The 14,456-nt window shown below is 39.7% G+C and overlaps 1 protein-coding gene across 2 annotated transcripts in view; it reads left to right on the top strand.

Moving 5' to 3' along the window:
• Positions 1-14,456, top strand: part of LOC140201248 (echinoderm microtubule-associated protein-like 4) — a 259,599-nt gene that overhangs the window by 131,347 nt on the left and 113,796 nt on the right. The window contains exons 4-5 of one of the 2 annotated variants that reach the window (XM_072265022.1): positions 8,128-8,151; positions 9,627-9,779. In XM_072265022.1, the coding sequence (XP_072121123.1) occupies positions 8,128-8,151; positions 9,627-9,779 (177 nt within the window). The remainder of the gene's footprint in view (positions 1-8,127; positions 8,152-9,626; positions 9,780-14,456) is intronic. The other variant, XM_072265023.1, reaches the window with a different exon arrangement.

The raw sequence follows: 14,456 nt of genomic DNA, 5'->3' as shown, positions 1-14,456 counted from the left end.
ACCATTTACCCTGTATGTTTTACCTTGGTTTGTCCTTCCAACGTGCAATCCCTCACACTTGTCTGTATTAAACTCCATCTGCCATTTTTTAGCCCATTTTTCTAGCTGGTTCAAATCCCCCTGCAAGCTTTGAAAACCTTCCTCACTGTCCACTGCACCTCTAATCTTTGTATCATAAGCAAATTTGCTGATCCAATTTACCACATTATCATCCAGATCATTGATATAGATGACAAATAACAATGGACCCAGCACTGATCCCTGTGGCACACCACTAGTCACAGGCCTCCACTCTGAGAAGCAATTCTCTACTACCACTCTTTGGCTTCTTCCATTGTGCCAATGTCTAATCCAATTTACCACCTCTCCATGTATACTTAGCGACTGAATTTTCCTAACTAACCTCTCATGCGGGACCTTGTCAAAGGCCTTACTGAAGTCCATGTAGACAACACCCACTGCCTTCCCTTCATCCACTTTCCTGGTAACCTCCTCGATAAACTCCAATAGATTGGTCAAACATGACCTGCCACGCACAAAGCCATGTTGACTCTCGTTAATAAGTCCCTGTCTATCCAAATGCTTGTAGATTTTGTCTCTTAGTACTCCCTCCAATAACTTACCCACTACCGATGTCAAACTTACCGGCCTATTATTTCCCAGATTACTTTTCGATCCTTTTTTAAACAATGGAACAACATGAACCATTCTCTAATCCTCCGGCACTTCACCCGTAGTCACCGACATTTTAAATATATCTGCCAGGGCTCCTGCAATTTCAACACTAGTCTCCTTCAAGGTCCGAGGGAATACCCTGTCAGGTCCTGGGGATTTATCCACTTTAATTTGCCTCAAGATAGGAAGCACCTCCTCCTTTTCAATCTGTACAGTTTCCATGATCTCACTACTTGTTTCCCTTAATTCTGTAGAATTCATGCCAGTTTCCTTAGTAAATACAGACGCAAAAAACCCATTTAAGATCTCCCCCATTTCTTTTGGTTCTGCACATAACCGCATATACTTCAATCTATTTCAAATGTTTAAGTGTTATTGATGATGAAGGACTGAATACCATATTAAGACCATAAGAAATAGTAATTAAAAGCGAGTTGAAAAGCATGTGAGCGAATAAGTTGCAAGGCTACAGGAAAATAAGACTGATAGCATTACATCATTGCAGACCTGATGTGCCGTATTATAAGTTGATTATCCAAAAATGTAGTGATTTGCCCTGAATGTTTTTCGTAAATTATGTCTGTACAGAGAATTGCAGGGAATTACCAAGCAGGATTAAACCTTGCATCTTGAGTTTACATATTTTCTGTTCAATGACTTTTGAATTTCTATGCAAATGTTTTCCATTTAGTTGAATTCCACAAATTGGAAATAGGTTGATGGTCAAGCCCTATTAGTTGAGTAAAAGATTAGCAAAAGCAGTGCATGAGGCTGAACTCTTGCATGTTTCTCAAGTGGAATAGTGTTTAATTAACTTTATATGATACGATTTTCTCTGAGGCCAGGCTTGTTTCATGGAGAATATTTTAACATGATTTGACATAGCCAAATAGGATATAATTGGAGCAACTTGCAGTGATCCACGTAAGCCAGTTAATGGTAAAGTTGCTCAATTTTAGATTCCTGATGCATGCTGAAATGCATGATGAATTTTATTTTTATAATAAATGAGGTCAATTAAATTTGGTAACACTCTGTACGCACTATCCTGCATGTTTGTATCCCCAAAGACTTGGGTCCCCTCCATCATTTTGCTATTTATTTAAAGGTGATATTCGATCCAGTTAAAACCTTTTTCCAACAGTTGACAATCAGAACTTCATTGCCATGTTCACAATAGTTTCTTTTGCCCCATTAAACCTTTCACTATTTTGTAGTTTGTTTAATATAAATACAGTGAAACCAAAACAGTCATTATTATATACGTGGAAGTTCGTCAGGTGTTGGTTTGCTTTCCTGTGAGGCAAACTAAAATGCTAACAAGCATAAACTATGCATAGATTGCATAGATTTGCATAGAGATCCAAAACTCCTTCTGATTAATATGCTGAAGCTTTCTTTAACCTGTTTACTCATAGTCATAAATACATTAAAAATTTAGAAGGAGACCAGTTGATACACTGTACACTTGCCAGTTACAGAAGAAACTGCTTTTAATCACTTCTTCCAGTATATGATACATTGAGTCAAAATTCATGCTACGTGCAAGTACACATCCCTCACAACATTTGTTGGAGTGCTTGGTATCTACCTATATCAGCCTTTCAGCCAGTTAGGTCCAGAATCTGATTACCCACTAGGTAGGTAAAACTAATTTTCCCTCTTGTGCTGTATATTGACTGCATGGGCTTTAGTAAAGCATTTGACAAGATCCTTCATAGTAGTCTGATTTGGAAGACTGAGGCACATCAGATTCATGGAGACCTGATAAATCCAAAATTGGATTGGCCTTAGAAGACAGAAGGTAATGATGAAATGGTTTTACACTGCCTAAAAATCTGTGACCAGAGGTATTCTACAAGGCTCAGTGCTGGGACCTCTTGTTTTTGACCTATACAAGTGATTTGGAGAGAAATGTAGATGTGCTGATTAATAAGGCTGCTGTTGACAGAAAAGTAGTTTGAGTTGTAGATAGTGAGGAAGGGTGAGGATACAGATAGAGATCAATAGGAATTATAGACAGAGAAAAGCAGATGGTCAGTTGTGAACGATTACACTTCAGGGGGTTGACTCTGAGGAAATTGTGTTGTAAATGGAAGGGTTATTATGAATATTGATGTACAGAGGGATCTTGAGCACTAGTACAGAGCTCCCTGCAAATGTCAACACTAATGGATAGGGTGGTAAAGAAGGCAGATAGCGCTTTCGCCTTTATTAGTCTGGGCATTAATATAAAACTTGGCAAGTTACGTTGCAGCTGTATAAAACTTTAGTTTGGCCACATTTTGATATTGTGTGCAATACTAGTTGCATTACAGGAAGGACATGGAAACTTTGGAGAGGATGCTGAAGAGGTTCACTGGGATGTGGCCTGTATTAGAGACTATTAACTATAAGGAATGCTTGGGCAAACTTAGATTGTTTGGAGCATTGAAGGTTGAGAAATTAGTTCATAGAAGGATATAAAATTTATGAGCGGCATGGACATGGTAGTCAGTCTTTTCCCAGGGTGAGGGCATAGATATAAGGCGAGAGATGGAAAGTTTAAAGACTTTCAAAGCAAGTTTTTGTTTTACACTAGAGCATGCTGCCATTGGATGTCGGTGGAAGCACCATTTAAGGAGGAATTTAGGCAGGCAAATCATCAAGCAGGGAAGGAAGGGATATTTACACATGTGCAGGCAGGTGAGACTAATTAAATTTGGCATCCCAGTTAATGCAGGTATTGTGGTCAAAGGACCTGTGCTGTACTGTTCTGCATTCCATATTACTTTAAATATGTGCTCCCGGTTTTTATTCCCTCAGCTAAAACCTCCATCGAGACCATCATAAGTCAGTCATAGAAAAGTACAGCAAAGAAACAGGTCTTTGGCTCATCTAGTCTGTGCCAAGCTAGTTAAACTGCCTACTCCCATTGACCAGCACCGGGACCATAACCCTCCATACACCTACCTGTCCAAACTTCTCTTAAATGTTGAAGTTGAGCTGACATGCACCACTTGCGCTGGCAGCTCATTCCACACTCTTATGAGTCTCTGACTGAAGAAGTTTCTCCTTCTGTCATGTTCCCTTTAAACATTTGACCTTTCACCCTTAACACATGACTTCTAGTTGTAGTTCCACCCAACCTCAGTGAAAAAATGCAAACATGAGGAAATCTGCAGATGCTGGAATTTCAAGCAACACACATAAAAAATGCCGGTGAATTCAGCAGGCCAGGCAGCACCTATAGGAAGAGATACAGTCGATGTTTCGGGCCGAGACCCTTTGTCAGGACTATCTGAAGGAAGTGAGGTCGTGGGACGGAACGGTAGGCATCCTTGACTGCTGTGTAGCAGTGGTCAAGTATATTCGGGCCTCTAGTGGGGCAGGAGACATGTTGGTATAACTTTGGCAGCGCCTTTCTGAGGTTGGCCTGGTTGAAGTCCCCGGCTGTAATGAGCAAAGCCTCCGGATACCTAGTCTCAAGTTCACTAATGTTGGCATACGGTATGTTCAGAGCACACTCCATGTCCGCCTGGGGGGGAATGTAGACTGCTGTCAGTATGACCGAGGTGAATTCCCGTGGCAGATAGTAGGGACGACACTTCACCTCCAGGTCCGGGCTGCAGGAGCTTGTCAGTGCCACTGTGTCCGAGCACCGCCCAGTGTTGATCAGTAGGCAGACACCACCTCCCCTCGTCTTGCCCGAAGACACCGTGCGGTCCATCCAATGGATCGAAAATCCCTCCGGTCGGATGGCACAGTCGGGGGTGGCAGGGGAGAGCCAGGTCTTGATGAAACAGAATACACAGCAGTTCTGCATCTCCCTGTGGTAGGTGAGTCTCCCTATAAGATCACCCACCTTGTTCTCTATGGCTTGTACATTATCTAGTAGGATGGTGGGCATAGGGACCCTGAAGCCCCTCAGCTTCAATCTGACCAGCAGCCCAGCTCTTTTCCCAAGCTTCCTCAGTAAATAGTGCATCTTTCCAGGTCTCCATCAATGCAGTGTGTTGTTGTCAACTCTTTAAGGTAGGTGGAAGCGTCCCGCGGGAATCGATCGGCAGATCGCGTCATCGTGAGCTCCAGGTCGGGCCGAGTAACGGGGGAGGTTCCGCTGCCACTTCCAGCTGCCGGGGGCCCGGGCTGTCGATTGGGTCGGGCCCCGAAACCGACACTTAATCCTGGATGGCTGGGCTCCTTGCTGAAACAAGTCCTTAAGCTGAGTCACAGTTGCGGAGGCCTCTACTCCAGCCAAGCCTCGGGCTTGATTTCCGAGGTTGGCGGTGGAGGCCTCACTTCTGGCAACTGTGGACGGCCACCAATGGGGCTTTATGGTGGTCGCTCCGGGGAAGCGTCTGGGGCACCTTGAGGTCTCTGCTGTCACTTCTGTGTGGTCGTCTGCTCTGGAGAGGTGCTGGTCAGAATGGGCCATGACTCCAAACGCTCCGGCACAGTAGCATACCGCGGGTCTCCGGGAACATGGTGGGCCTCGTTGGTCGGGTCCAGGTGTGGTCCAGTGTTTAAGAAGCAGTTCTGGCGCGGTGGTCTCCAGCTGGTTCAGTAGCCTCGCCAGGGTGTTGTTGTTGTTGATCTTGATCTTGCTAAATTGGAGGTTTAGAAGGGTTTCTCGGGTATAGGATAGTGGAGAGGGCAGTTTGCTCGGGAGAGCACGTGCAAAGTCGCCAGTTACCGGCGCCATCTTTTATGGAGAGATGGTACCTCTTCCTATAGATGTTGCCTGACCTGCTGCGTTCACCAGCATTTTTTATGTGTGTTGCTGTTGGAAAAAGCTCGCTTGCATTTACCCTATCTAAACCCTTCACAATTTAATAATAATTACAACATAATTTAATAATATATTAAACATAGTAATATATTAGGTTAGATTAGATTCAACTTTATTGTCATTCTGCCAAGTACAGATACAAAGCCAATGAAATGCATTTAGCATCTGACCAGAAATGCAAAGAATAGTGTTATTTACAAAATAACTGCAAATAAAAAAAGTGGTACAGCACACAAATATAAAAGTACTGAGACAGTACAATATGGATGCAATACTGCTTAGTGCTGTGATGAGAGGTTCAGCAGTGTCACAGCCTCAGGGAAGAAGCTCTTCCTGTGCCTGCTGGTGCGGGAGCGGAGGCTCCTGTAGCGCCTACCAGATGGGAGGAGAGTAAAAAGTCCATGGTTAGGGTGAGATGCATCCCTGATAATGCTTTTCGCCCTGCCCAGGCAGTGTTTATGGTAGATGTTCTCAATGGTGGGCAATTGGGTGCCAATAATCCGCTGGGCAGTTTTCACCACATGCTGGAGTGCTTTGCAGTCCGATACGGGACAATTGCCATACCACACTGAGATGCAGTTGGTGAGTATGCTCTCAATGGTACAGCGGTAAACGTCCGTCAGTATCCTGGGACAGAGGTGAGCTTTCTTCATGCTCCGCAGGAAATAAAGGCGCTGTTGCGCCTTTTTGATCAGGATGGAGGAGCTCAGGGACCAGGTGAGATCCTCGGAAATGTGGACACCAAGGAATTTGAAGCTTGATACACGCTGCACTACAGTTCGGTTGATGTAGATGGGGACGTGAGTGTGACTCCTGGCATGCCTGAAGTCCACAATGATCTCCTTGGTCTTCTGGGTGTTAAGGGCCAGGTTGTTGTCGGCACACCACGCAGCCAGGTGCTGAACCTCGAACCTGTAGGCCGTCTCGTCATCCCCGCTGATCAGAGCAACCTCCGTGGTGTCGTCTGCAAACTTGATTATGGAGTTAGAACCATGTACAGGAACACAGTCATAGGTGAAAAGAGAGTACAGAAGAGGGCTCAGCACACAGCCTTGAGGCACACTGGTTACAGCATAGTATCAGGCCTTTCGGCCTGTCCAGTCTCTGCAGAGCTGTTGTTCTTCTAGTCCAATCAGCCCATACTTGGATCGTAATCCTCCATAACCCTCTCATCCATATATCAATGCAAACTTCTCTTAACTGCTGCAACTGAATCTGTATCCACTACGTTTGCTGGCAGCTTGTTCTACACTCACATCAGCTTCTGAGTGAAGAAGTTCCCTGTCAAGTTGCCCTTAAATATTTCAGCTTTCACCCTAACGTATGACCACTAGTTATAGTCTCAGTCATGTTTGGGAAAAATTGCATGTATTTATCTGATCTGTAGCCCGGAAAATTTTATATACCTGTACAAGATTTCTCATCATTCCAAGCTGATGCTTGTATAGCCTCCAGCTCAATGGAATGAATTGTTGGTTTCTCCTTCGCTAATTTTGTCTCTCCTCCCTCCTCTCTTCCTCTATTCCCCATTCTGGCCTCTTGCCTCTTCTCACCTGCTTATCACCTCTACCTTGGTCCTCTCCTCCTACCTCTTCTCCTACGGTCCACTCTCCTCTCCTATCAGATTCCTTCCTCTCCAGCCCTTTACCTTTCCTACCCACTTGGCTTTACCTATCGCCTTCTAGCTCTTCTTCCTCCCTCCCTCACTTTTTTTTTCTGGCATCTTCCCCTTCCTTTCCAGTCCTGAAGAAGAGTCTCAGCATGAAACGTTAACTGCTTATTCATTTCCATAGATGCTGCCTGACATACTGACTTCTTGCAGCATTTTTTGTGTGTGTGTGTGCGCGTGTGTGTGTGTGTGTTGCTTTGGATTTCCGGCATCTGCAGAATTTCTTGTGTTCCCCCTCATTTTCCTACACTCCAGAAAATAAAGTTTAACTAATTCAACTCTTCACTATAGCTCATTTCCTTAAGTTCTGGCAACATCCTTTAAAATTTTCTCTGCCCTTTGTCAAGCCCATTGATTGCCTTCCTGTAGGTGGATGACCAGAACTACATGCAGTGAACCAAATTTGGTCTCACCTTAGTGAAGTCTCCTGTGAGCCTCCAACTCCTGTTCAAAAAAAAAAAATCCCAACACACATCTACTTGCTTGCAGTTAAAACATATTCTGGCCATGGCAACATCTTAGTTAATCTTCTCTACATCCTGTTCCTGTGGTGTGATGATCTGAACTACAGCAGCCTGCAGCAGTTCTGTATAATTCTATTATAACCTCACTGGCGTAACAGTCTGTGCCTCAACTAACACTAGAAAACATCCCGTGTGCTCTTTGTGCCTCCAGACACCTTGATATCCTTCCATATATTATGTTCCCTTGCCTTGTTGCAAATAACTTTCTCTTTGTTTCCTTGCAGTGCATGTGCCTGAAGATGAAATCTAGAGAATGTATATTATGGCATCCTTTTATATTTGATAAAACTGTGGAATTTGCCAGAGCATGATTGTATGTTTGAGGTTTTGTATAAATACAGAGCTACCCAATAGTATGTTACCACACAGAATTTGGCCTTTTTAAAAAATTTAACAAGGTGCTTGTTTCCCGAATTTCTAATTAATTGTATTTTCCGTGATTTAAATATATGTGTAACCATCAAATTATTTCTCTTTTAAATTCGCAGTTATGGGTTGAAAGAGCAAAAAAAGTAAGTTTATTTTGTGTATTATTAATTTTAGAATGTTGGCTTGCATTGTTGGAATGGTGCAGGTGCTATTCTGTAGTAAATGAATGTCAGACAAATTAAAATGAAAAGCAATGTGTGTGCAAGAGAGATTTTTCTGTGCATGCAAGTTGGTGGGCATTTGCATTTTTTTTATCGTCAGTGGAGTATAATTAACCATTTGAGTATTGAATATATTATGTACTTTCATTTTGGTTTAAATGTATTTTTTAATTGTAAGTCAGAATACTTTTTAAAGTTTTAAAAATAATAGTATTAAAAAAATTTCCTGAGTAATTTAAGCTATTCTAAGAATACTAGGCTAAAAAATAAAATCTGTACCCAAATGGTTCAAATTGCTCGTGAAAGTAGTGGTCTAGATTGTACGCCGTGCATGTAACTTGGATTTAAGAACCAACTGTGACTTTACATGCACCAACCTAAAAGGTATACTTTTTAATTCATTAATGTGCATTTTCTTTCATAGAATGTTTACATATTCATTCATGATCCTCTCCCAGGTGTACAGCAGTTCAGATAAATGGTTAACAGTTAATACATACAGCTGTACCACGCAGAATGAAAGTTGCAGAGTGAAAATAAACAATTGTCTTTCGAACATGTTTTATTAATAAGCAAAGTCGAGGATATTTTCTGCAGCAAAAAATGCAGCTAAGGATTGGTCATGGTGTCTCTCTAAATGGAAATCTCGAATTACTTGCTTTTGTATTTGACTTTCTAGACATCAGAAATCATTTTGTTTTTAATGTTTTATAAAGCTTCAAGTTTCTTGCTGTGAAACTTTTTTGACACAGCTTTTCTCCTCCTTGTTTAGAATAGATATCCCTTGAGTGTGATTTGGTGTCGCTTTTACTTCTCTCTTCCCCCAGTATTCTCAGACCACTGGCCAATATTTTGGTTTGAAATGGTGGCCAAGCCAGCTGAAGCTTTGAAGTTTTTTTTTAAATTCAGTTTTTGTTGGAACTCCCACATCCTTCCTTTGCCACTGGATTAACAAGTTTTCTCAGCAAGAAGCTAAAGTTTTAAAATTTACGAAAAATTATTTGGTAAATGAAAAATGAATTCATCTTGGAAATATCAAACCTTTTTTAATTCAGTAAAAACATTTCTAATAGTGAGTTCGAACAATCTGCGTTTTATCATGCAAAACATTACAATGCATTATTTTAAAAATTTACAGCACAAAACAAATCCAAGTATGTAAGGATTCAGATTTTATTCTTGTGAAGTGTCTCCTTTATATCCATATTGTTTTTTTGGTAAAGCATTATTATATACGAGGACTTTGATTATAAAATGAAATATTAATTTATTCTAGCAGCATCCTCCTTTAATTTAACTGCTATTACGTGTTTACATGAATTTGCATTTAGTACAACTTTGCTAACTAATCAATATGATTTTTCTTCGTACTTTTGTCGTTTGACGCATTTTTACAGCAATCCAGAGAAAAATGAAAAACACGAGGAAAAAGAGACAAATGGCGAGACTCGGTCTAATCATCAAAATCAAGCACAAACTTGCCAATCCTCTCAATCTCCCCAATCGCAAAGCCACACCCAAGAGAACAAGAACCCTGCTTCAACCAAAAGGTTCCAGGATACAGTAATACAAAACACAATAGGGTTGTAACGATATCAAAATCCTTATCACTATTAGTTTTTAAAAGGCCATAAATTAAAATTCTGTTGAAGGACATGGTTTTGAGATAGAATGTAAGCCTGGTCATTAAGTTGTAATGAGTTCCATTTGTTGTCTTAGTTGTCTTTTCCTTCACTGCAGTAGCTTCTCAACTGTCTATTATATTTCTGGTTGGAACACAGAGTCAGATCATCTGGATTTTAATACTAAATTTTTCAAGAACTCATTTTGGGTTATCTAATTGAAACACTCTAAAACATAACACGATAAAGTAAAAATTACGAATAACCTCTTCTTGGGCTTCCAGCTGAGTGCAGGTATCAAGTTTAACTGACATTTTTGTGACAACTCTGCTATCTTCATCAGAAATGATGCCTGGGCATGTTTAGTCCAGTGGTATATATACCCCTATTGTCTATCCTACCCGATTGGTTACTCCCCATCCAATCAGATTTCCGCTGTCCCACTTTGCTTACAATTAAATTTTAGTTCTTACTTGGAGTGAGACCTTTGTCTTTGTTAAAATTCTTTTTCTTGAGTTTTATTTCAATAGCTTCCTTCACCAGGTGGTCTCAAAAGCCATTGGCGGGGTCCAGTAGTTTGGTGCTGTCAAAGTCAATCTTTTGGCCATTGAGAATGGAATGTTCTACCACCGATTTCTCCGGCTAACCCAAATGGATACACCTCCTGTGTGCCTTGATGTGGGTTTCCACTGGGCGTCCCGTCTGGCTGATATACGCTGCTCCGTGTTCACAGGGAATCCTGCAAATGCCAGCCGTCCTGAGTCCCATAAGCTATGATTTGAGCTTCCTTATGGGTTTGTGGATGGTATTAATCTGACATGTCTTCAGGGTTCAATTCTCAAGGAGTTTGTAAGGAGTTTGTACAGACCGTGTCCTCAGATTCTGTTTGTTCAGACAGAATCTGTCCTTACACTGTAAAGAGTTTGTATATTTTCCCCTTGACCACATTGGTTTCCTCCCACATCCCAAAGACATAGAAGTTAGCAGATTAATTGGTCACATGGGTATTAATTTACTGCCGGCTCATTGGGCCAGAAGAGCCTGTTGTTGTGCTGCGTCTCTAAATAAGAAAAATAACCATTCACACTAGAGAATTTCAAAGATTCTCCACCCTCTAAGACAAAATTCCTACACATGTCAATTTTAAATTATGCCTTATCTTGCAACTGTTCATGTTGTTCAATATTATCATCCCCTCAGCATTAATCACCAAGTTTCAAAACCTGGGCATCTGTACCTTCCTCAGCAGCTGGAAGTCAAAACAAAATTACTTTAATTGATTTTAATGCAAAGAGTCTGACTAGTAAGGTGGATGAACTCAAAGTGACATGATTGAAAGATGGACTGCATTAGTACCTATCTCATTATTGCTGGGCACAGAATTTTCAGATGAGAAAGATGGGGTTGCAATAGAGGGGCTGGTATTCTACTGTTAGTTAATGAATTTATTATTTCAGTACTGAGGAAGAATATCTCAGAAACTTCATTGAACAAGTTCATGCAAATAGAGATTAGGATTAAAAATGGTGTCACTTTTCTGGAGTGTATTACAGACCATCCAATGGTCAATAGGAGATATGGCAACAGATATGTAGGCAAATAGAGAAGAGGCATCATAAAAATTTATACTACTAGGGAATTTCAATTTTCCAAATATTTACTGGGATTTTCGATGATACCTAGATTGGGGACCGAGTGGACAGTGAGGAAGACTATCAAAGCTTGCTTGAATTTCTGTAGTGGACTTGTTGAAGTCTGTTTGGCCATCTTAATAGCCTCTTTGAGCAGAAATGTGAGTGTTGTTGTTCATATTTGTTTAAGAGGTGACTTTTTGTATATTAGCACATAATAGAAGTGATTTCTTATTTGAATGGAGGAACTACGCTATATTGATCAAGTTGATTAGTTTATCAGCCTTGTATTATTGAAGGGTTATCTCAGTACAATGTATTTATGATTATCGTTACAACCCTAATTCTTAATATTTTTACTGTACCAAGCTACTAAAACCTGACTAGTATATTGGTCTGGATCAACTCCTAACAATATTGTTTTACAAACGTTGTTGTACACGCTGTACTTTTAGATTACAGACACCATTCAGTTTCAAAGGGTTAAAATCTGAACCTGAGAAGGTTAAAGCAGGTTAATTTTTATTTGAAAATTAAGTCTGTTTTGTCAATAGGATAATAACACAAATGGAACAACAGTACAAAATAATTACCATAAATAAAAATGAATTTTATCTCAGAAATTCTGTTTACAAATGCTTCATCCAGTTCTATAGTCATTGACTGTTACTTTAACATTAAAATAGCAGAGAGTAGATTGCATGCTCTACATTTGCACAATGATACAAGCAGAAAAAAAATCAGACATATATTTCGGGCTAATAGTACTTTTTTTTTAATGAGCCAACATGTGTTGAACTTGTCCAAGTTCTGGACTTGGGACCCACAAAGCCTATCTTTCCCAGGTGCACCAGTCTGAACAAGCTGGCTCTCTGTATGTGAGCGACATCCCATGAGGTGGAGTGGGCCTTGGGCATCTAATCCTAAAATCCTTCCCTCAACTTTTAACAAAAGGGCTTTTTTCATCAAATATTTAAAAAAAAAAATTGGTTAAAGATGAATTCAAATTATATAAAATGAAAACACTGAAATAAAGTAGTTCACACACTTGCCCTATGCCATAGGTCTGGCAATTCCATTTGCCATAGCAACATTCTGCCCCTCTGTTGCACCTCATTGCTCTTGCGCTGTGCTTGATGCTGAGTTCAGCAGCTGAGATGGGTGTCAGATGTCTGATCTCCAGTCCATCTGTTTTCCATTAATATTTCTATGAAGATGCACTGTACATGTGTTTAAAATCTGTGTAGCCATCTATTGTTAAGTAATTGTTAAGAGTTGATCCAAAAAATTGGCAGTTTTGTTTTAAAGTTCTTGTTAAACATTAACATATTATTCAGGACCTGTTGGCATACAGCATGCATGAAAATGTACATTTGTCTTTTCTGGGCTTTTACTTGAAAGCAGACTGCATGTTACTACATTTTTCAAACTGGCAGTTTGCCATTCTTTGTCTGCTTATAAATGGTGAAGTATAAGTATGGTTTCTCGTACCACGCTTCTTTCATATCTTTGACTTGCATGACTGTCATTTGTCTTTGTCGTCTTAATAGAACTACATGGGACAAGGGAAAAACATTCCTTTCCAGTACTGGACTATTCAGTTATCTTCAAAGCAATATTATAAAAATGTTTTCTGAGTAAAGTCATGGCAGAAGTGCAGCTAATCTAAATCCATTTAATAGATTAATCCTTTCGGTACTTCTATTCAATCAATTAAAATACAGTTTGAACAAGAAAAATACAGATTCAAGGTTGTTTTGCAGCCAGAGTAGAACTTGCATAATGGGAAAGTTCTAATTCCTATGGCTGTTCTTAATTTTTTAAATTTTTGATAAGCAAGCTTCATAATTAAGGGACTTAAGGGTTAAGGAATTAAGGGTTAATTAAGGAATTAATGGGGAAGAGGTGGGTAGATGGAGCTGAGTTTATGGACAGATCAGCTATGATCTTATTGAATGGCGGGGCAGGCTCGATGCCTACTCCTGCTCCTAATTCTTATGTTCTTATAACCTATTGACATATAAACTTGTTTTCTCTATAAAGGGAGAATGAAATGATTGAGAGTTGCAGAAAGAAGCAAATAAACTTGCTGTACCTAATTTCATTTTTAAGCAGATGTTTTGCAAAATTACAAGATGTAATTATTTGATGTAGCCAGTGATAATAGGTAATATTTCATACTTCTGTTCTATCATGTCACTTATCTTCAAGTTACAAAGGGAAGTCAGACAGTCAGAAGGCATTTTAACCATCATATTATTCAGATATAAACCAAAATCTTCAAAAAAAAAGGCATTTCATTAGTAAGGTGAATAGTTCGCCATAGCAGTTAAGCCTTTGCATTGGAGATGAATGACGCAAAGCCAAAAATCAATTTTATTCAAAAAATTATTCAGAATGAATATGCAAATTAATCTTCCTGTAAATTAACCTTCAACTGTTCTTCATTAATAGTTCACCAGATTTAAAAGATATGACCTAAAATTAAACAAAACATTCAGTTACTTTTCCTTCAGACTTTTAAAGTATAGACAATCACTTGTTTTATTCCAGATTCTCTCCATATAAATAAACTAATGTTAAATGTTCTATTGATGTGTTATATGGCATTGGCTTTTACCCTAGTCAAAAAAATATTGTGTTCAAAGAGCTTGCTTATACTGAATTAATCAAATCTTAACCATTCTTAATCAGATCTTGAGCAAGTTATTTTTTGTTGTTTGAACATGTAGTCCATTTAGTTTGAAGGTGCATAACTTTAGATCTCCAATTCGTATTCATTCAATTCATAAACTTATAATTAACTATTTACTGTCTTAATACTTGTTGCAGCATTACTGTTGTGGCTTGCACTCTTTTGGCATTAACTTAAAATGCTAGATTAATCTAACTTTTCATTTGTCTAGCTTCGAAGACCTTGCTTCCACTGCTTCTGCTCCATTGCTTTACTTATTTGAAGGATGGTGCAGTATTT

This window comes from Mobula birostris, chromosome 8 (assembly GCF_030028105.1).
Source record: "Mobula birostris isolate sMobBir1 chromosome 8, sMobBir1.hap1, whole genome shotgun sequence".
Classification (NCBI taxonomy): Eukaryota; Metazoa; Chordata; class Chondrichthyes; order Myliobatiformes; family Myliobatidae; genus Mobula; species Mobula birostris.
The sequence above is the reverse complement of the archived record's forward strand: the minus strand, read 5'-3'. Positions and strand labels throughout refer to the sequence as shown.